Raw genomic sequence first — 22,807 nt, 5'->3', positions numbered from 1 at the left:
TAAAACAAACATAGAAAGATGCGAAGGCAGTAGATATCCACTAGAACAGCCTAGCCTAGTGACGCAAAGATGTATCCAACTTAGCAGCATGAATCCAAGTTTTCTTGAGAGTGACCATACTGATAGTAGGCAAGAACTTTCATCAGAGATCATTAAAAATCTGCCACTACATTGTTTTTAATGTTTTGAAGGACTGCTGAGGTATGTTGTCACTCATAGTCATCAGTTACATATGTCTGCTTCATGCATTGAAAACCCGGGTAGCTTTTCTCTTCTTTTTTTTTTTTTTTGTCAAGAAGAAATTTCAAACCTTACAAAAGAGAAGAGGGACAAAACAAAAACAAAAAAAAACTTACCTAAATAACTTTGGTGATTAGGAGCCAGGGTGGCTTTCCTAATCACTAGGATTCAAACTTTCTTTGCACGATCACACGCCTAAATTAATTCGCTTCCCACTTAAATATACAGCGCGTTTGATTTGTAAACCTTTTTTTTTTTTATGTACTAAATGAATTTATTTGGTACGAAGCCAGACTATGGTGATGGAGAATTTTTGTCTCCGTAAAAAGATGTGATCCTCACAATTCTATTTTCTCCAATGGCCTAAGTTCCATCCTACTCACCATTTCTCTACTTGGAAACTGCTAACATTAATGCTCATGTGGCATCGGAATTGGCTTTTGATGAATAAGAAACACTAAGCACTTTAATTGTTCATCTAGGGTAGGTAATATACATGCAGTCTAGTATTCACATGGCTTAGATGAAAGTGGCGTAGCCGCGGGGCTTCTTGATAAAAGTTATATATGATGCATTGATGAGTTTGAGAGAGGAAAAGGTAGGAAGGTCGATTTGATGGGGTGAACACCCAGCCGACAAGCATAAAAAGTTTGTGCTAGTGGAAGATGATTTCATCATTCTTGATTGATTTTAAAGGGCTTGTATTTGTATGTTGTTGTACGAAGAAGACCTTCCTGCAAATTGCCTTATGTGTCCGTACGTTTATTAGTGCGCTTTCAAAGCTAATTTTGGTGATCAAGAATTCCATTCTGACTGGGAATGCAGTGGAGTTAACGTTGAACTCAAATAGTACACTAACTTGAGTTAAAAAACTTAGGTTGGAACTAAAACTTTGAATTTGTTTAACTCTTGAAAATTCAAGTTTGAGTTCGAGTTTGTTTTACTTGAACTCGTATAAATTGAGCTTGATTTGAGTTTGATAAATATAAATTTTAAACAAAGGACAAAATAGAGATTTACACTAATAAATATATATGTATGTGTGTGTGTAAATGAAACTTGTTTGAGTTAATTAACCCCGACAAGTTTTCACATATTATGCTCAATTTAAGCTCATTAACTAGCTCAAACTCGAGTTTGAACTTGATCAACGCAAGTTCGAGTTCAGGTTTTAACTGAGCAAACTCGCAATTGTTCAATTAAACTTGACTCATTCGCGCCCCTAATTCTGACTAGGAAAACGTAGGTTTATTCATTGCTGAGTACCGGCTGATTGAAGGTTTCCTTTATCGTTGGAAGCTTGTTTGTTAAAGAAGAATACAAGAACTATCGTAAACAATTGTCAAAAGAAGTAAAAAGAAAATTCCTTGCGATTTAGAAACAAGCATGGTAGTTTATGGCTGTGCCAGGCACAAGAAAAAGCTTTCTTTTTTTAAAAAAATAAAATAAATAAAGGCATAAAAAAAGGTTGAGGTAGGATTAATTCGACAGTAGATAAGGTATCTCTCTTCATAGGCAGAAATCATAAAACCACAACTTGCCCGATGTTTTCTTTATATAAAGAAGTTAGTTGCTGTGGAAAACCCTCAAGTCTTATGCGACTGTGACATTTAAAATTATATATATATATAAAATATTCATATATACAAAAGACCAACCATTCAAACGCTTAATTTTTAATTTGGCAAGAGGGCTGATTGTCACTTTCATGGGGAATAATTGATGTCATTTATATCCCTGCACCGATGACGAATATACCTAACAAAAGTTGGGAAAACACTACTTTGTACATGATTTAGAAATTTTTTTTTCTTACCACAAAGGTGCGGTTTAGCATCGGTTTATATATATATTTTTTGTCGACGCAGGAGTGTCCGGATCAATTCTTACGGAGCCCGACTAATCCCCTGCGGTCCAAGCCGGGCGCCCCAACCCGACCCGAACACGATAAGTGCGCGGAGGAATCCAGCAGAGCGGAGACTCGAACTTGGGATCTCAAGGGTCACCGGTGAGAGGCGCTACCACTGGACCATTCACGCGGGGGCTAGCATCGGTTTATATATCTGTCGAAAACTTGAGATGTTCTAGAGTAATATATAACAAGGAAAAGCTCAATTTCATGGATTAAGAGCTCAAGGACCATTTCTTGTACACTACAATATGGTGTGGTCTCTGATTGAGCCATTGTTGTGACGCCTCTAAAGTGTAGCTAGGTTCATTAATTTGCATTATGTCCAGACACACTTTTGATGAATCAACGGCACAACAAATGTATACCCATTCCTTCTTATTGTAACATCTTTCGGATTCAATTTCAATATTTCATGGTGCTACTTCAAAAGCTGTCAAAATTCAGCGGAAATGGTTGGTTATTAGAGTCAATATACTCAAGGCTATGCAGAGGACATGGTGCACTAGTTTGATGACGGAAATTTCAAAATATGTGGGTAGTGGGCTCTGATGTTCCTCCTTCTTTCTGAATGTTATCAAACACGGGTTTTGACTCTAAACGCCATATGATTCATCCATTAAAATATGTGTTGTTTTCCCTTTCAAACGAAGTCAAAATGGGAGAGAAGAAGTCGTTGTCGAGCAATATTTGCAAGGATCAAAAACCTCTTGTTTCCGGGGCCATTTGTTGGTTTCAATTGGGAAGTAGAACGAAGAACAAAAGTGCGTATTACTATTAGTCCCTCTATCACGAATCCACCTTTGTCTGTCTTTGACAATTTACTGCAAGGCATAAAAAAAAAAAAAAAAAAAATTTGCACGAGCGAAACTTATTAGTACTAGTATAAATCGCAAAAAATGATTGTTTTTAATTCCAATCAACTTATCTATGTGATTAAATCTGAACCAGTTACACAATTTCTGACCCTCAATTTTTCCACAATAGCAATCCATTGGACCAATCTTGAAAATCCCGGCTGGCCCCTCTATAGGACGGTACAAACACAAGGACATAACTTTGTCAATTTTCTATCCACATGAGGAGGTCAGTAGCACCGTGGTGCTGGTTCTCAGGTTTTAATACTTCCTTGTTAAATAGGAAAAATAGTACCTAGGCTAGAATATTTTCTTTCATTCGAAATTAAAATTTGTTTATTCTCTTTTTATTGTTTGTGGTAGACCAACAGTCATGCAATTCAAGTGGTGCAAAAAAAGGCCCTCCACCCCCGCCTCCCCCTGAAAAAAAAACACACACACACGCACACTCACGCACTACACCTTTGGCACTTTTTAGCACTACAAATTCGCATCCCACCCCTCGCTTACCCTTCATTCGACATCAACTTGTTTCTCTCCTCTCCTCTTCTTTGCTTAGCTGCTTCCTCTCAGCTGCCCCTCGCCTCCTGCTACCTTTCTTCAACACTGCTCAAAATCCTCTGATCAACTTTGTTCCTCAATTTCCTCCCTATCTAATTAAGGACATTTGTTTTTTCACCTATTTTCGACCCTTTTGGCCTGTCATCATGACCACCATATTACAATCTTGTCTTGAGACGCAGTTCTGTGAAACAGCAACTGTCAAGCTCAGAGTTGCTCCCTCCAAAACCTTGGAGTCGAGCAGAAGTAGTCCCTGCGACTGTCCAACGGAGGTCAGCAGTAAGGCTACGCCAAACATGTCCTCCAACCATGATTCACGAGGTTGGAGTTTCCTACAGTTTCTCAACAATGTTTCTTCAACTCCCAAAGAAACAATGGAGAAAGAAAATGTGTACGTCCATCCTTTGACGAAGCAATATTCATCCTCAAGACTGAGCGAAAAAAGCTTGGAATTATGCACTGAAAATTTGGGGAGTGAGACGGGCAGTGATATCATGGATATCAGCATTTTGTCACTGTCTTCATCCAATTCTCCAACGAGCTCTGAAGATTCTTGGATAAAACAAGAAGGAAAGCTGCCTCAAGAAGTGGAAACATCATCAAAGTGTAAGGTGAATAATTCTCGAAATTTTCCACCTCCCTTGACTACAATAAGTGGTTCAAATTCACTCCAATTTAGACCCCACCGGGAAGATGGAAGATTAGTTATTCAAGCCGTCGAGGCCCCATTGAAACATAACTATTTTCAAGCCGAACGAAGCGATGGCCGCCTCAGGCTATCTTTTTTGATAGATCATGCTACTAAGTTTGAGTCGCAATTGACTAGAATGGAAGAAGATGAAGTTGATGTTAGTGAAGACGAAGATGAAGATTGCTATCAACTAGAGGAAGAAGAAGATGACGAAGAAGGATGCAATATTTTTGATGTTGATGTTGAAACGGGAAGGGAAAAATTTCACAGGCTAATGAATACTAGATGCAACGAAGGTGGGCATGGGAACAACGGATTGTGTAATTGGCAGGAGCCTGTATGGGTGGCTACATCCTAAAGTTTTTTCTTGTATCTTTTCTTCTAAAATCCAATTTCCACGAATTTTTTTTTGGTTTGTCTTTTAGCCTTTTTGTCCCCCTCCTTTTCTTTTTCTATTAATATATAATTTATTCATTTCATTACCAGCTCCATGTGCTTTGTGGTTGGCAGTTATTTTCGTTATTTGAATATGGCCCCTTCTCCCCACTCTTTTGCACAAGTTCCCATGAAATTCTTGATATCATATTGAGTTCGATAACCAAGCAACAAATTTACCACCGCCTTGAGAAGAATGAGTATGCTGGATCATAAAACCAGAGGACAAACTCCAAATTTCAGTTTTGCCATCAACATCGCATATAATGGTGAATTTGATGCAAAATTATGGTATATTAAAAGTTTTCAACAAGTAAAAAGAGCCTGTACTAGTACTAACGTAACATGATTGATGACCTACCTAAAACCAATTTCAAAAGTGGCAATGCTCGCAAATATTGTAATGATTGTAATGATTTTGCCTGTGACTTATTCGAAGCCCCAACGTCAAAGGAACCAACCAAAACTTTGTCAATAAATATTGTGGTTTCCTTTTCATCATGCTTGCATGCTCCTGGGAACGAAGCCATATCGAGATTGAGCTCATTGGCTATGGATGACGGATGACTCGGTACAGGAAACATTTGTGTATTTTTGCATGCAAACAAGATTACCGGCATTAAGATACACAACCTTGCAGAATACTTGCAACCCAGCGCATTTGTTTGTTCCTGTACATGGACAAGGTATGCATAAAAACAATGAGACGTCAAATTCAAAGCTTAATTAGCTTTGTTTGTTTTGCTAATTTTTTGTACGGACAAGACAAAAAACCTAGCTCAATTAGCTTAAGTACTAGAGAATTATTAAGGAAATTGCCGCCGCATATGCTTCGACCCTTGCTCTAAAATCGAACCAGGATTTGGGTTCAGCCCTTTTTAGTGGTTAATACGTATTTCTATGCACAAGACAGCAGGTTTTTCAACCTTTTACAGCTTTCCTGTCTAGAGAATTTTGTGCATAACAACCACAACTTCATAGAAAATGACAACCACTATGGTGTTGGATGCCGAGGAAGATCCAATTTCTCTTCTTTTAAATAAGACAGGAGCCGCCCTTGCTACCGAGAATATTGAATCAGAAGAGTCATTATAGATTCCGGATAAAATTGACGTCTTACTTCTGAAGTATTGGCCTGGTGGATGATGATTTTTTTACCTTTTCCATTAATTTCTTTTTTCTTTGCTCTTCTTTCTGTATCACAGAGTGGAGAGAAATCGCCACTGTACCAACGCTTTTCACGCTAAAAGGTGATTATAGTTGTGCATTGACTAAGTATTTTCGTAGATATTTTCATCTGAAGAATAAGCAGCAACAAGATAAGTTCAGTTTGACTAATTACTCCACACTATGGTACTTGTTTACCTACCGCGCGCAGCGGGGGGATGCAAATTGCATATGCTGCCTTGACAAATATAGTCAAATATTAGTTCACTACGTATAAACTAACTGTATTTAAGATGTATGGCCAGCTGCTTACTTTTCAAACTTTACAACATGAAATTATTTTTTCTTTTTCTAAATCATTTTTTCATTTTCGGGTAAAATCTTAATGTAATAAATGGCTGAACCTTGCTTGCACCTTCTTTCTTTTTCTTGTTCCGTCTTAATCTTCTTTTCCTGTCATTCTTTTTTCCTTCTAGATTCAGTAGCTGCAGTACCCATTTGATCATATCTTTCTGTTTTGCAGCACAATGAAAAACAACTTTAGCAACTCAACACTTGCACAGGCTGATTTCACTTGCCAGTAGGTCCAGCACTTGCATTTTAGAAATGGCAAAAATGACATTGCATGAGATGAAGTTCTCTTTTCCGTAACAACATATATTTGGTCGAATGGCTTAGTCTGACTTTTATCAAGCATAAGCATTTACAGCTGAACAAACGGCCGACTAGTTGGTCCCCCCCCAATCGCCTTGAACACTAATGTTTTGCTACACTTATACCTATCAAGTTGCCTTTTATAAATATTTCGTATTTAACCATGTACAAATTTTTTTTTTTTTTTAATGAGATGCATATCCTATATATTAGTCATGGAAGCGATATATTGGGTGGTATGAAAGGAGGGAACGTAAGTAAGAGATTTCGGATTCGAAACCTCCTACTTACATTAAAAAAAAAAAATCCTATATATTAGTAAAATTATTAGACAATGTTTTTTCTGTTTGGTGTTCGAAGAACACAAGCTATGTATAATTGAAAACAAAAAAGAATAAATGATCAACTATTAATTAATGCGTTAGAATTACCATGCACCCACCCCTGAATTCAATAATCAATGGTAGAAGACCAGGTCCCCTACACTGAAGAGGGTACATTTAACGTATTCCTGTCGTCTTCAGTGACTCTTAAACTAGAGGGTAGGAGTTGGTGCATGCGAAGAAACTCCCCTATTGCACGAATGGCAAATAAAAAGTCGGCAGCTCTATCTATAATTTTTAAAAGCAACCAATAGCCATGAGCGTCTATATATGTTAAACTTTTTTTCTTGCACTTTTGGTTAGAATATTGCAGACACAAAATGGTAATGCGGGCATGAGCCAAATGCAACACGGTCGAATAGAAGAGCAAGGAAGATTCATGGAGGAAGAAGCCAAGAAGAAATGATCAAAGTTTCTCCTGGATAGGAAATCTATTTGTTTAGCATTTACAGAGATCTAGAATTGGCTACGTGTTTAAACGGGATTGCAGTTGGTTTTCCTGTGAGCTCAAGAGTCAGGGAAGAATGCAGGTTGGCATTCCTGTGAGCTCGATTAGCTTCCCGTCAAGCCAGCAGAAACCGTCGGCACTATTTTAGAATTATAATTGAGTTGCAAATCTTGATGATTAAGGTCAATTTATCTCCATTTACTTGGTCGTAATAATTTGGAGTTTACACTTGAATTAAAAATTCTAGTCTGAATTAAGGCTTATTTACCGGTCAAATCAAACTCATGCAATACAATCTTGTAACACACCGGCATCGAGTCTGAATTCAAACAGTTTGAGTTTTTTTTATCTGATAAATTTCAAATTCAGCGCTTGTCGAATTGAATTGGAACCTGGTCTCAAGAACTGAGCTTTTGCTTTGCGAACTCAATTCTTCAAGTAGTAAGTAGGTTGGTTTATCATCCAATCCTACTCATAACAAGGTTTTGCCTCTTAAGTCGAAATTAAAATCAGTAAACACGATGATCTTTAGCTTAAAATAGATTGGTTGAGGATAGAAATTCGGTTATTGCATGGAAGGGACAGGATGACTAGATATCCCTACTAGTAGCTAGATACAGTAGTATGTTATAAGGTTCACATTATTGGACCAACCAACTCAATATAGCTGTATCACTTTTAGTACTAATATGCGGAATGAGGACGGTATACAGAGACCTTGAGATTGATTGTTAAATGTGATATCTATAAACTGATATTTCGTGTCTGACGGGAAAGATTTGTACCAGAAGGCCGTACAGGTTCGGATTGTACAGTAACAGTAACCCCTGTCCTGGGCGGTGGGTGGGTGGGTGGTGGGCGCGCATGCATCCATCAAAACTGTTGCCCACTGCTATGCTGGCTTAGCGATCATCAGACATCAGTGCCCAGCACACGATCTGGAAGATTGACAACATCCATATGGGGGATCGCATTTGCATCATTGCACTGAGAACTGAGAAGAGAAGGAGGGGTTTGCATGTGAAAATGAAGCAATTTGCAACTTGCAATTTGCAATTTGCAACTTGCCCTGACCGCTCCTCTGGATTGCTAGGCTGCTTGTTGTACCTGTTGCTGTCTTTCTTCCAAAGATCTTCTGTAAACTGTTAAAAGTTGAGGGGTTAATATTTTGAAAAGTAAACAAGTTATGTGAATAGGAAAAATATATATATATATATAAATAAAAAGGAGGACAATGATTATTCGATCGCGTTTGTATTATTTACCTATACGGTGAATAAGTGTAATTTAAGTATACCGACCGACATGTCTTCACTGGGAAGAGGACAATGATTATTTGCGTTTGTCTTTACTTTTTTTTTTTTTTTTTCGGAGACAACAACTATTGTATAATTTAATCTATTCTACACTAAGGGGAGGAGGCGGACCTAAGAAGGCCCAGGAATAATCCGGAGGGGACTGAACCACCATCGAACCAAAAGGATGCACAATACATCCGTCTGAATTTTTTGGAAAATGTGACATTTTTGTGGGAGGCAAGAGCTGGTGGCCACCCCACCCCACCCCACCAAGCTAGGTGGTGGCCACCAACCTTTGGGCTGGTGCGTTTGTATTTACTTACATAGTGGATAAGTGTAGTTTAGGTATACCGACATGTCTTCACACCGCGCTAAAAATGATTATTGATGCATTGGACGATTTGTACATGTTTTAGATTATTTGGTATTCGTACTACCTTTCTACATCGTACATTTATCCTATAGTGGCTGAGACTGATAGCCAATATTGAAATTGTTGTGCTGCATGTTGGATGTAAGTTGGAAATCGACTGTTCCACACCGGGGCTCACAAGCGTCCTAAAAGAGAGCTGGCCATCGGTGTCTGAAAGCTTTGAAAGATTAAAGAAGAAGATATACCATATATCTTACATCCCTACCAAGAGGACGCCAGCGTCTTATCGTGGACTAAGACTATCCATTCATAAGGAATCTCACACAAGCTTCTGATCGTAATCTTTTCATTTAATAATTTCTCCTCAAGTCCTATATATATTTACCCTTTAAATAAATAAATAAATAAAAATCTGTTGAGATATATATATATATATATTTTTATCAAAGCTTAGCTTTTAGGATTTAATTAATGGTTGACTAACATTGTCGTCGAATAGTTCTTGGAGACGGTTCTGCATTTCTTTTGTCTCGAATTCCTTGAATCTGAAAAAATTTCAAGCATGCATTTTGGAAGTCCTATACCACTGAAGAAATTTTAATTTAGTGACCACATGAGTTGACTGGTAATTTCCAAAGCAGAACAAACTTTTGAGATTTTTCATCTTCTGTCATTCTAAATTAGCTGCGGCCAAGGTGAAAAAACAAATGAAAATTTTCAGCTAATTATTAACTAAAAAAAACAATTGTTATTCTCTGCTTTTGGTAGCTGACTTAATTAGGTTGGCCTTATCCTCCTCTGCTTTGTTGCTTGTTTACAAAATAATGTGCACGGGTTGAAATTAAAAACAGGACCATTTATTTAATACCTACCTAAAGTAGGGGATTATCATCATATGTTTGAAGCGACCTATTGGCTTTTTTTTCTAATTCTATTCGAGAAATGACATACATCCATTACCAAGAAGATTCATTAGACAAATCCTCATCCTTTTTCATTTTTATTTAGTCCAAACTTTGTAGCTAAGCAACCATCTTTCATGTCTGTCGAAAATTTTAGACTCCAAAAGGAGAGGAGATCCTTTTTTTTTTCCCCCCTGTTAGTTAAAGCAAGTATATCTTTTGATTTTGTTCATGCAAAGTCTACTTGGAAATTGGATGAGTTTGCTGCTAATTCCTTGGAGATGAAGTCATTTTGAGTGGGTACTATAGTCTATGAGAAAATTGTGAAAAGTAGAACTGGAAATGGCGGACGCTGTTTCACAAATACGTGGACTCAAATCATGTTTATCCATATTTGGAAGGCCAAGCTAGGTTGGTCGATACCTGGGAAACTAGGGAAGCCTTGCTTGCTAAGAAACATACCGGAATTGGAACTCATGATATCAAGCATCCACTTAATAAATAAATTCTCATCAGAAAATTAAACCAGTCATATATACACAAAAACTATTGAATAAAGAAACCTGTCAGCTCGATCTCCTCTCTTTTGTTTTTCAGTTCTTTTAGCCTTTTAGTGAATGCCTTTTTTTGGCCAAAGTGGTGTGCTTCAATATATACCAACGCAGTGAATACTTGTTCTTCACTCGTGGTAAGCATTTCTTGGGTATTCATGTTTGGTTTGGATAAGCATCCTTACTTCTTAGTGCCAAAGCGACAGCACACATCAATGTCTGTCTTTTTCGATTAAAGGAAGAACAAGGAACTAATTGTTGACCTCAAAAAGAAATCAAGAAAAGTTGTTGATGGCCGGCTTAAAAGTACTGGTTCACTGTATAAATTCGTAAAGATTATCCATAAAACCAATTCTTACGTACGATTCATTTTTAAGGACCAACTAGCTAATTTTTCCACTATAAAGAATAAGTTCATTTTCAAATTGCAAATAAATTCCCTAATTCTATAAATCCCCATAATTAACCAGATTGCACTACAATTTCCTTTTTGATTCATTTCCAAAATTAAGGAGTAGATCTTTTGACTTGGTACGTAGACACTTTTGAGCGGCGCACTCATTCAATCTCCCACTATTTTTGCTTTTTACATCCTTCATATCTCGTTACTAGCTGACAATTTGAACTAACTCACAATTTGATTAGTCAACGACTTCATCAACAAAGTAAGAAAAAGAGAGTGAATCATATGCTTCTTTATACTCCCATTTTCAATGATAGTCATTCATTTACTTTTTTTTTTTCAATTTAAAAGAATCGATAATCCTAGAGACGAGAATTTTGCAAATTCTTTCATTAGGATCAACTCGTGGAGCTACGAAGTGAAGATTTCTATTAACACTCCGATTAATCAATAGCATAGGCATTTTTTAGGTTCAACATCACAAACCCTAATAGAACCCAATGACAAATAATAATGGAAATAGAAATAGAAATTAAAAAAAAAAGGCGGAAACTTAGCATCTTAAAAAGTGTAGGTATTGCTTTGAGAGGCAACTAAGAGACATGATTTCGGTGGTAGAAAGGAATCCGCTTTGAATATTGTTGGGACCCCCTCCATGCCCAGCAGCCTACCCAACAACAATAATACTCGGCAGAACCAGATTTAGAAATCCAAAGGCTCTTTAAGAAAAAGCATATTCCTCTGTTTATGACTTGTCTGTTTCATCCTCTGTTGTGTTTCGGCTCATTCATGTCCCCTCGTGTTTCTACATCCTTCTTCCGCTCCTCCGCCCCGCCGGCCCCCCCTCATTCTCCTCCCTCCTCCCGTATCACACGTGTTGATATATATATATATATAGTTATATATTTGAGTTTTTTAATCTCCAATTTCCATGCAGATATGTATGTAGACCAACATATGATTAACACAGATTTTTGTGTTGACGTAAATGGCATGTTACCCCCCCCCCCCTAATGTCCACGTCCTTATAAATCCCATCAAAATTAATTGGATTTTTGAGTATTATATTTGCGACTTAGTAGAAACCTCACCCTTTTGGTCGGGTTGATTAGATTGATTTTTAAATAGATCTTTACTTAAACTCGAGTAAATTTAGTCAGAGAAGATGGGAAAGAGGATCGAGGTTTGGTAACAAACCCTCTTCTCGAACAACGTTTATTATTTGCTATCAAATTTAGGAGTTCAAATACTAATCTTGGTAGGTAGATTGATATTTCTCTTGATGTATGTGAGTTGTTACTCTCATCATTTATGTAGTTTATTATTGAATTGCTTGTAATAATGCTCGAATCTTGACTTGGTTTTACTCATCTCATTATGATACGTGTCAGTTTCTCACGTAACATGTAATTACATCAAAACAAAAAAAGACATAAAAAAAGGAATAATGCAAAAGAACAGGAAGAATGAGAGTGACAATGGCTTAATAAGGATAAGGAATACGAGCCATCGCAAGTAATATTTGCAGAACTGGTTTTGATTCATGTCCAATAAAATGTCCGCAAGTATCCTTGTCATTTTTTCTTTTTGGGGTAGTGGGGGCTGAGGAAATGTGATACCTTTCCAATAATTTTGTGAGGAAGGATTAAGAAAAGGATTGCTCACTCAACATCAATAGATGTGAGAGAGAAAAGGGGAGATCTCACTTTTAAAGGAAAAAAGAAAGGTATAGGGCATGCAATAATATCATTTCGGTGGTGATGATGAAAGGACCAAGAAATTGAAGCGACCAAATCACCTCATAGTCCTCAACTAGCACGACTTAAGAGATTAGGAAACATAGAAAATTCTTCTTATAGGCATGATTCATGGTATCCTTACATATGTATCAACCAAATTGGATGGTATTAGATTGTTAATTTTCAGAAATATATACAATCACATTTTAAATATTTCTTTCCTTTCCTTGCTTCTTAAATCCTACTCTTTTCCTTCCAAAAAAAAATTGTACACTAATAATAAATTAAATTACTTGGTTGACTATAGACAGGAGGAAAAAAAAAAGGAATTACTAAAGAATGTCACCCTAAATATTCCCAGACTCTTGAAGCCTCCTCCCCGTCCCTTCCATCCTGGATCAAATCTCCCATAAAGAATTCAGGTATTTCAACAAAAAGAAGTTCCTTTCAGTGCTAGTGTAAAAGAAAAGGAAGAAAAAGACCTTCCTCATCTAATGGAAAAACATCTCGTCATGCACTTAACCAAAATCTGTTCCTTTCTTTCAAAGAATCCATATCTGCCTTATACTTCCAATGATGTCACTCTAGTACTCCATGCTTTTTGGATTTCCTGGGAATCCCTTTATTGATAAGGTAAGGAAAGAAGGAAAGAATGAATGAATGAAAGAAAGGAAAAAAGAAGGCATCAAAGCAAGTTTTGACCTCACCAACCGATGAGTAAATCCTTATTGACATGTCAATTGGAATGATGATTTTTCAAGAAACAGACGGAATTGTTGAAGATTTTGGTGATTTTTTTTGCATGAGAACTTTTGTCAGACAGATTGCATCGTGCTCGTTTACCGGGAAACAGGATCTGATATAACGGGGCGGCTATTGAGTAATATTTAGGTGACTTGGACGATCACCATATATATGTTTTTTTGCTTGTCCACATGATGAGGACCATTTTTGTTCCTTGCCCGACTCATGCGCCTTTGACTTCAATCAATCCGTAATACCTAAGCAATTAAGCATGCCCAAAAAAAATTATATATATATTTTTTTTCGAGAAACAAAAATTTTGACAGATAAACCTTAATCTCAGGAGAACTCCAAAAGCCGGTATCTTTTGGAGCCTCCCAGGGACTTAACTACCCAAATTCCCAACCCCCCAAAGCCGACGTGGGATAGAAACCCCCAAAAAAAAAAAAACATATATATATATATATATATATATATATATATTAAAACTGTAGAACCAAAAAATCTCGCGACAAAATTCTCTGAACAGCAAAGGACAAGATTCTAGGTCATTCTTCTGAAGGAGGAATCATTACCGAAAGTTTGTGTGTTTCACGGGGATAACTGTTGTATTACAACTTGCACTGTGTTGTAGTACTTCCAGTTCTGTTCACCAATTAATTACTTTTTTCCTTCCTTCCTGAAGTCATCAGCCGTGACATCGTTTTAGATGTGGACAAATGGGATTGATTCATGCAAAAGAGAGAGAATTCAAGTCAAATTAGAAGTTTTAGGTCAATTGAAACATTTCCAAAGAATCATATTATATTGTGGATTCATGCTCACTCCATCACTTCCAATTTTGCATGATATAATATGGCATTCACCGCACATGGTAACGAGATTCATTTCACCCCATGGCAGCCAGCCGACACTTATGCATGATGATGACCGTAAAAAAAGCCAAAACAAAAAAAAAAGATATAGTATCAAATCAATCCAAAATTTCTCATTTTTGCGTCATTCTCGCAATAATAATCTCATGGCAGAGTATCACATTGCCATCCAAATTTTCTCGTTTTGCATGTCATTCTTGCGAGAAGAATCTCACGGTAGATTATGACATTTTCCTAACCGGATAGGGAAAGTTCAGACACCACACCCCACCGTTCATTGCTAACACTAATGTTGACTCTCACCTCACCACAATTCAATATTCAAGCTCAGTTTTTTCTTCCTCTTGTCTTTTTCATGTGAAATTATGGGATACTCCAAAATTAATGCCTGAATCATGTGTACTCATGTTTGGTCAGGGACCAAACAACACTGTTAAAATTCGAATTCAATAAAAATGGCAAAGGATAATTCATAATGTACCACCAAAATGGAAAATGGAGGAGCAATATTCTCTTTATAAATAGACTCTTCAACCAATCACAACTTTTATATAAAACACCTAATAAGCTCATCATATACTACCCTCTGGAAGAAGCAGGGTAAGAAAGATACACTCCTGGATTCTGAATGATGAACAATACATTTACATGTTAATAAGCTCATCATATACTACTACTCTCTGTCGTATATTATCATATTCCGCAAGGACATACACACAATCCTTTTGAGGGACTTTTAATATATAGAATAAGCAGATACAGATTACTCGTACCATACAATAGGCGGATCACATGAATTGCACGCAGAAATCGGCAATTGCGCGCTTGCTTACATGGGAAAATGCCCACCACCCTGCCACTTAATTAATCAGAAAGAGTTTTCATCTTAAGAGGAGCAAATGCACAGCAGATGACATTTTTCTGCAAGCGCTTCATCGGTTCTCAGCAATAGATCCTCTCTCGTCTTTGTAGAAGCCCAAAAACTGTTCTCCTTTCGGTTCATTAAATCTACACAGATCGCCTTTGAATCTAGGCACCAGTGAGTGAGTACACATCTCTGCATCAAACAGTTTGATGGTCCAGATGTCAGCATCACATGAGACACACCATAAAACATAATCCTCCATAGTTTAGAGATCATTTGAGATTTACATTTATGTTCCGGGAGATGCATATCTTAACTGATCCTTGAAGCGGTGCACAATACGATCCTTGGGAGACGACGTCTTCACTACACCTGCCTGACGCATTATTTCTGTAGCATGCAATATCAATTTCTCAGATCAGAAACTACAAATTGTGCAAATGTCATCCAAAAACAAGAACAGTAATTGTCTAGAAACACAATTAATAGCTTTTCATGTAATACAGCAGAAATGGCTCTATTAGTATTCCAGGTGTTTCTTCATAAACTGGTCTGGCACTTGAGAGGATTTTATAAGATGCAAAAACCTAACTGCTTCTGCATTCAACATAAATGACACCAAAAACCACCTTCAGCACTGAAAACTTGACAAGCATACTCAAGACTGACACACTTACGCATTATACCGTAAGAAAAGGATGAACCACCAGTATAACACAGAGAACTAGTCTTCAGAATTGCTGATAAGTGCCAATTTCAGTAAATTACTGAAGCTTGCTGCACTACAGGTAAGCACAAATCTAACAAGCAATGAAGATTACAACTTTAGAATGCAGGACAAATCTCCTATAAACTGGAGCTGAGTTTCATACATGAGACTAGGTTAAGCAAAAATACAGGCCACTAAATTGCAATGAATATATGCGGGAAAGAACTAAAAGTGAACCTAATTGTAGCAGAAACATATATATGCAGGAAAGAACTAATAAAACGTACCTCGTTTTCTTTTAAGCTCCTCATCAAGCTCCTCTTTCCATTTTCTCTGTCTCTCTGAGAAACTTGCACTGTCGGCGTCAGCAAGAGATACTTTTAGCCCAAGCAATGGTAAGTAAAACTAAAATCCATTAGAGCACATAAGCTAAATATAGGAGGATCTTTCCATCAGACCTTGGACTGGGTGGCTCCCTCTGAGAATCAAAAAGGAGACCTTTAAATTCCCTAAGCTGAGAAGACTGAGCATCATGAGAAACTTGATGATTTAAGCCACCAATATTTGATGAGCGCTTGGAACAACTTCCAGGGCTACAACTATTGGTATTGTCAACAACAGCAGAAAGCCGTCTGCTAGGCAACCTATTAGGTGACCTGCTCTTAGGAGGCAGGTTCAAATTATCTGACACCTTTTCCTTGTTCTCAGTAGCAACAGGACTCACTGGGCTGGCAGCATTCAAGGAATTATAGAACTCTTCATACAAAGGACTTTGCAGCTTCTTCAGTTCTAAAGCCTATGCAGTTGAACAGAAAATTTGAACATAAGACTAATATTCATCATATTATTAGTTTATCAAAAGTCAAAGTAAGTGTATATAAAGGTATTTCAAATCAACACCTTTTCGTCCAGGAATGCCCGAATTTTTGATTCAGTTACTTCATCCTCATCATCTGCTACCAGTTGCCCAACTGGAAATGTGAAGCCACCATCCTTCTTGCTGGAAAGTTCAACGTTATTCCCAGGATATTGAATAGCTTGACTTGCGAGCAAGCTTGTCCTGTGCCTCTCCAACTCTGGACTTTCATCAAACTTGCATGGCCAATCGTCCTCAGGTTCACAAATTGGATTAAAACTCTAGATTTAGCAAAATGTAGAAAATACTTCGTCAGTTATAGCACCCTGATGTTACAAAAGTTACAGCCATCAGTGGACATTAAGACATCTCAAACCTTGTTAAAATCTTTGGAATGAAACTCTGAATTGTATGACTTCATTGATGAGCCAACCATCAGAAGGTCATCTTTATCATCTAATTGACACATGTCATCATCAAAGTTGCCTGACTTCCAAACGGATCCTTGTCCAGAAAATTTCTCAGGATACATGGTTGAGCACCTTACACTACTCATTGTGCAAGCATCTTTCAAACCGTTAGAACTCACCCAGGGATCAAATTTTGTTCTGCAACCATTAGCACTATAGTTAGAATTTACATCCTGGAAAAGCAGATTAAAGTGAAAAGGCTTGAGATCCCAATCCCACTAAAAGCAAATGCTTACGACTTGGTAATGTCCATCCTTGTTGCAGCAATCCAATTCCCAGAGTTGTCCAGCTGATTGAATGTTGCAAGGTTAGTTAAAAAATATATGGTAAAGGAACAAAGGAAATGATTATGAAGGCCTCAAGTAATAGCTGACCATAATTGAATGGCGGAAAACGGGATGAGTTCCTTCATACTCTCCAGTTACAAATGGATGCTGCAGATTAATGGCAAAGAGGTTAAATATCATTGTTAGTTGCTTTGGTTTTATAGCTCCAATTATGCTGCAGATTTACAAAAGACCCAGATATACCCTCACAAAACTGACATCAAGACTGAACACCACTGCATGAAACAAGGAAATATGACAAAACTATATTACCTTTAGCAAATCTGATGCACTTGGCCTTAGATTCGGCTCCCTGTAATAGTGCTAAAGTTAGAAATTTCAAATCACTGGAAGAAAGGATGAACACAAGTTCAAGATAGAGCACATATTTGATAAGTTTAACCAAGTACCCCCGGTAAGCGGGTATGAAGGGAAGTAATAAATGTGGTCAGGGGGAGCAAAATAATCAAATAAACATACTTGTGTAAACATTTAAGCAAAAAGTCTTTTGCTTCAGCTGAAAGCTGCTCAGGGATGGGTGGATGAGATTTAGTTGTTCCTATATGGAAGAGAGCGGCAACCTGAAGAAGAAACCTGTAAGTCTAGGCATGAAATCAAGCCGAAAGCAAAACCATAGTCCACATCGATTTCAGCCTTACTGTTTTGACTTCAGTATAAGAAGTAGCAACTGACGTACCTCTTGATACTGCTGGCTCCAAGGAGGTTTTCCAGTTGCCATCTCAATAACAGTACATCCAACACTCCATATATCAGCAGAGCTGTATTGTCATGATTAATCAACAAGTCAGCTCTTCATCAATAATGCAAGGAAATAGGCAGAAGTAAAAGGAGATAACTTAAAAGAAATAAAAGAATTGGCGCTTTCAGCAGGAACCTTTCCGTTTAAGACCTTCTAGTTTAAGAAACCTTTCCGTTTCATCTACTGGTACTCAGTTCAATTTATTTTAACGGACAAAAGAAAAAAACATAAAATACTTTGAGAATGCAATACTTTATCTGACCCATTGCCTTCATTATACATCTTATCCAAGATATTGGAGCCGCAGAACTATAGAATAGTGTCAAGTGCTGAAGCCACAGAACTACAGAATCTACTGTTTGATATTTAAACAAGCAAACTCCATGACTTTTAATCAGCTTTAGAAAAAAGCAGAGCTACATCTCTTTACTCACAAGGTATGCCCTGTCTGCAGAATGACTTCAGGAGCCATCCAATAGGGGGTGCCCTTCATTGACTTAGCACCAGTCATTGTAGCCTGCAGCAACGCCAAGCACCAATTCAGTAGAATATTTAAGCAGTACCAGCTAACAAAACCAATATAGTACAAAAACAGAGCTAAAAGTATGATCATACCAATTCAACAACTTTCTTGGATGCCCCAAAGTCTGCAAGTTTGATGCATCCCTTATTGTCGACAAGAATGTTTGCACCCTGCACAAGTACAAGTAGCACCATCAGGGTGCTTCTCATAAATTTTCTAATTGCTTAACCATGACAAATGAATATACCACCTTGATGTCCCTGTGCATGATATTATTCTTGTGGAGGTACTCCAACCCTAACAATAGTTGTTTTGTGTACATTCTAATAACCTGAATAGTATCAAAATAGGCAAAAGTTAATTCCTAGTGTCTAAATTACACAACTTCACAGATATTTAACTTCTAAAACAAGTTGGCGTCTTTAGCAGGTTTCATATTAAGCTAATTCATGACAACCATAATATAACTGCCAAGCAAGTCCCCAAAAAATAAAAATAAAAATCCAGCTTTTGAAAACATTCAAGTTCTATAAACTGAATACATAGCAATCACTTACAGATTCTGGAAAAGATCCAAATTTTCCCAAAAGGGACGAGATTGAACCACCTGGAACAAACTCCAGCAATATATTCAAAGATTCTTGCTCTCTAGCAGTTCCCAAGTATCTCTGACACCAAATCAAAAAATTTCAACATAAAATGTAGGAAAATAAACTATACCAGTTACCGTACACATATCAACATAAAAGTCATACTTACCACAATATTTGGGTGAGAAAGATTTTTGAGCACATTCACTTCTTCTTCAAGTTCTCTAATGTGAACCTACAATGGTCCAAACAAAACAGATGCACAAAATTTAACTAACTACACCTTAGTCCTGCAACCAGAGCATCAAACCTCACCAATATTACACCAAAAAAATAATTATTAACTCAAAAAAGCAAAAGTCACCAATCTAGCACACTCAAGAACTGCTTCTGTTTCAAATAAATCAAATGTAATTCAAGCATTGAACCATGCTGCATGGAGATATAGATAAAAAATCAATCAAAACGAGACTCACTGAACGTAAATACAAAAACTTAAAAACTTCATGCTTACCCCATGATGTTTTCATCTAATTTAGCTCAGTCTGAGTGAAACTGCAAAGTCAAAAACATAACACACCCAACCTTCCAAAAAATATATAAAAAACCGTGTCCGTAAAAACACAATAAATTCAAAAATCTACCATCTGTATTAGTTGAGCTTGAGAGAAATACAATATAGAAATCTTTATGCCAAAAAGTGCAATTTCCTCAAATAATTAAGTGAATGCTAAAAGCCATCATCTATATCAGTTGAATTCATATGCCGAAAACATAGCTGAGAAGAGGAAAAAAGAAACTTCATGAAATCTGCAAAATGTCAAATTCGCTTACTTGAGTTCTCTCTTTTGAAGCACTGTTTGCAGCAATGGAAACCTGCATTTCATACAAGACCACCCAAAAACAAAAATCAAATCTTTATCAAATCCTCAGAGGCCCCAAAATCAAATAAAAAAATGAATCTAAACCAATCAAAAAATCACCTCTTTTACAGCAAGTAACTCTCCCGAATCAATATTCATTCCCATATAAACCCTACCAAAAGCACCACACCCAATCAATTCCCCTTTCCGCCACCGAATCTGCGGCTTACTCTCATCTTTCCTCACTTTCACCGGCTCGGATTTAGCAATAGGCGGGAGGGAAGGAACCTGGGGCTTGGAAAAAATCCCAATTCTAGATTTCCGAATACTAGATCCGATCTTTTCCACAAAACCGTTGAACCCATTAGCAATTGTGCCGTTATTATCTGGGGAGTCTCCTCCGGTTAACGGTTTGAAGACGAGAGATCGGCGGACTGAGCCGATGAAGTCTTGCATTTGGGGAAAGAATGTAAATGTGGAAAATTTTGGGAATTTCTGCAGATAATTCTTTTAGGGTTCTCTGATTTGCATTTGCTGTAAGTGGAGAGTGAGAATGAAAGTGAGAGTGAGGAGTGGGGAGAGAGAGAAGAGGGAAAAAGGAAGAGGATTCAAAATATAAAGAAATAATTATTGGGGAATTTTGAACGTTTTATTTTGAATTATGTTGACTATTGATTTTGATTTTTGTTGTTGGGGATTTTTGTAGTTGGGACTCTATTTGTCAATTTAAGGGATAATTGCAGAAACCTCCCCTGAGATTTCTGACATTTGTACTGACCTCCCCTCTAAGTTTAGAATTGCATTCACCTCCCCTAAACAGTAACAATTCGTTGCAGAAACCTCCTTGACAGCTTTTGTAGAAGTGAGATAAGAATTTTCTTCCAATTTTGCCCTTACTTGCTTGACAATTATTATTTGCTTGACAATTGCTTAACTAATTATCTAATTAGTTAATAGTTAAACTAATTAACTATTATCTAATTAACTATTAACTAATTAACTAATTAATTAATTAACTAATTATCTGATTAACTAATTAACTAAAGCTGTTGTCTGTCCGAAACTAACAAACTATTTGCATGTTAAACTAATTAACTAATTAACTGCTTAACTAACTAACTTTAACAAACTATTTGCATGTTAAACTATATGCAGTACGCATTACCTATTTAAAGTATCGGCTTTTTATAGGTATTTTACTTTCAAACATTTAATTTATGATAAAAACATCAATGTTTGTAAGTAAAATTCAAAAAGTGTTACAGTAATATTCTTACAAAAAGGGAGGGGTATAGGGCCATAAATTAAATGTTTGAAAGTAAGAATATTGATATTACTGTAACACTTTTTGAATTTTACTTACAAACATTGATGTTTTTATCATAAATTAAATGTTTGAAAGTAAAATACCCATAAAGAGCCGATACTTTAAATAGATAATGCGTACTGCATATAGTTTAACATGTAAATAGTTTGTTAATTAGTTAGTTAGTTAATTAGTTAATTAGTTTAACATGCAAATAGTTTGTTAGTTTCGGATAGACAACAGTTTTAGTTAATTAGTTAATTAGTTAATTAGATAAACAGAAATTAGTTAATTAGTTAATTAATTAATTAGATAATTAGTTAGTTAATTAGTTAGCAGTTAATTAGTTTAACATGCAAATAGTTTGTTAGTTTCGGATAGACAACAACTTAAGTTAATTAGATAATTAGTTAATTAGTTAATTAATTAATTAGATAATTAGGTTGTTAATTAGTTAAGCAGTTAATTAGTTAATTAGTTTAACATGCAAATAGTTTGTTAGTTTCGGACAGACAACAGCTTTAGTTAATTAGATAATTAGTTAATTAGTTAATTAGATAAATAGAAATTAGTTAATTAATTAATTAGATAATTAGTTAATTAGTTAATAGTTAATTAGATAATTAGTTAATAGTTAATTAGTTTAACTATGCAGAAATAGTTTGATTAGTTAATAACTATTAACAATTAGATAATTAGTTAATTAGTTAATAGTTAATTAGATTATTAGTTATTAATTAATTAGATTATTAGTTATTTAGTTATTTAGTTAAACTATGCAGAAATAGTTAATTTAGTGTAATTTTTATTAATAAATGTTTTGTTGGGTTTGATAAAAGTACTCATCACATTCATTTGGTAAAATTAAATCATGTCAGGGGTACTTTAGTAAATTGACCCACATTTGCTTATTAAATTGCCTCCAACTTTTGATAGGGGAGGTCAGTGCTATTTCAAAATTGATAGGAGAGGTCAATGCTATTACTATAAAAGTCAGGGGAGGTTTCTGCAATTATCCCTTTACACAAACTGTTCTAGGATTTTGACCACTTCTTGGGTTTATTTGTTACTTTTTTTTTTTGGTTTAAACTGGGAATGAGATTGAAGTCGATGTTTCACTTGAATTTTTTTAAAAAACTTATGTGAACTTTATACTAGTTAAAATGTTTCTTAGCCATTCAAATTCAATTTAAATAAACTATGTACGATATAGAATTGGATAATTAACATGAATTCAATGATATATTAGCCAATAAAAAAAAAAGAAATGACAAGTTATGAGAGAAAGAAAAGAAGAGAAGGGGCACGG

At 36.2% G+C, this 22,807-nt stretch overlaps 2 protein-coding genes across 2 annotated transcripts; one reads left to right on the top strand and one right to left on the bottom strand.

The window, feature by feature from the left end:
• Nucleotides 1-3,713: 3,713 nt before the first annotated feature.
• LOC113764979 (protein FANTASTIC FOUR 3) lies at nt 3,714-4,616 on the top strand. The gene has a single exon (XM_027309029.1). The coding sequence runs from the start codon at nt 3,714-3,716 to the stop codon at nt 4,614-4,616; it is 903 nt and encodes a 300-aa protein (XP_027164830.1).
• Nucleotides 4,617-14,669: 10,053 nt separating this feature from the next.
• LOC113765134 (mitogen-activated protein kinase kinase kinase NPK1) lies at nt 14,670-20,763 on the bottom strand. The gene is made up of 18 exons (XM_027309210.1): nt 20,313-20,763; nt 20,164-20,205; nt 19,499-19,564; nt 19,297-19,407; nt 18,990-19,070; nt 18,832-18,909; nt 18,651-18,733; nt 18,154-18,235; nt 17,937-18,037; nt 17,730-17,769; nt 17,505-17,564; nt 17,367-17,419; nt 17,037-17,268; nt 16,705-16,941; nt 16,263-16,600; nt 16,092-16,159; nt 15,383-15,485; nt 14,670-15,287 (listed from the first exon to the last, which is right to left on the bottom strand). The coding sequence occupies exons 1-17, from the start codon at nt 20,646-20,648 to the stop codon at nt 15,385-15,387; spliced, it is 2,109 nt and encodes a 702-aa protein (XP_027165011.1). The 5' UTR covers nt 20,649-20,763; the 3' UTR covers nt 14,670-15,287; nt 15,383-15,384.
• Nucleotides 20,764-22,807: the final 2,044 nt, after the last annotated feature.

Source organism: Coffea eugenioides, chromosome 3 (genome assembly GCF_003713205.1).
Source record: "Coffea eugenioides isolate CCC68of chromosome 3, Ceug_1.0, whole genome shotgun sequence".
Classification (NCBI taxonomy): domain Eukaryota; kingdom Viridiplantae; phylum Streptophyta; class Magnoliopsida; order Gentianales; family Rubiaceae; genus Coffea; species Coffea eugenioides.
Note: the sequence above shows the minus strand (reverse complement) of the source record. Positions and strands in the feature narration are given on the sequence as shown.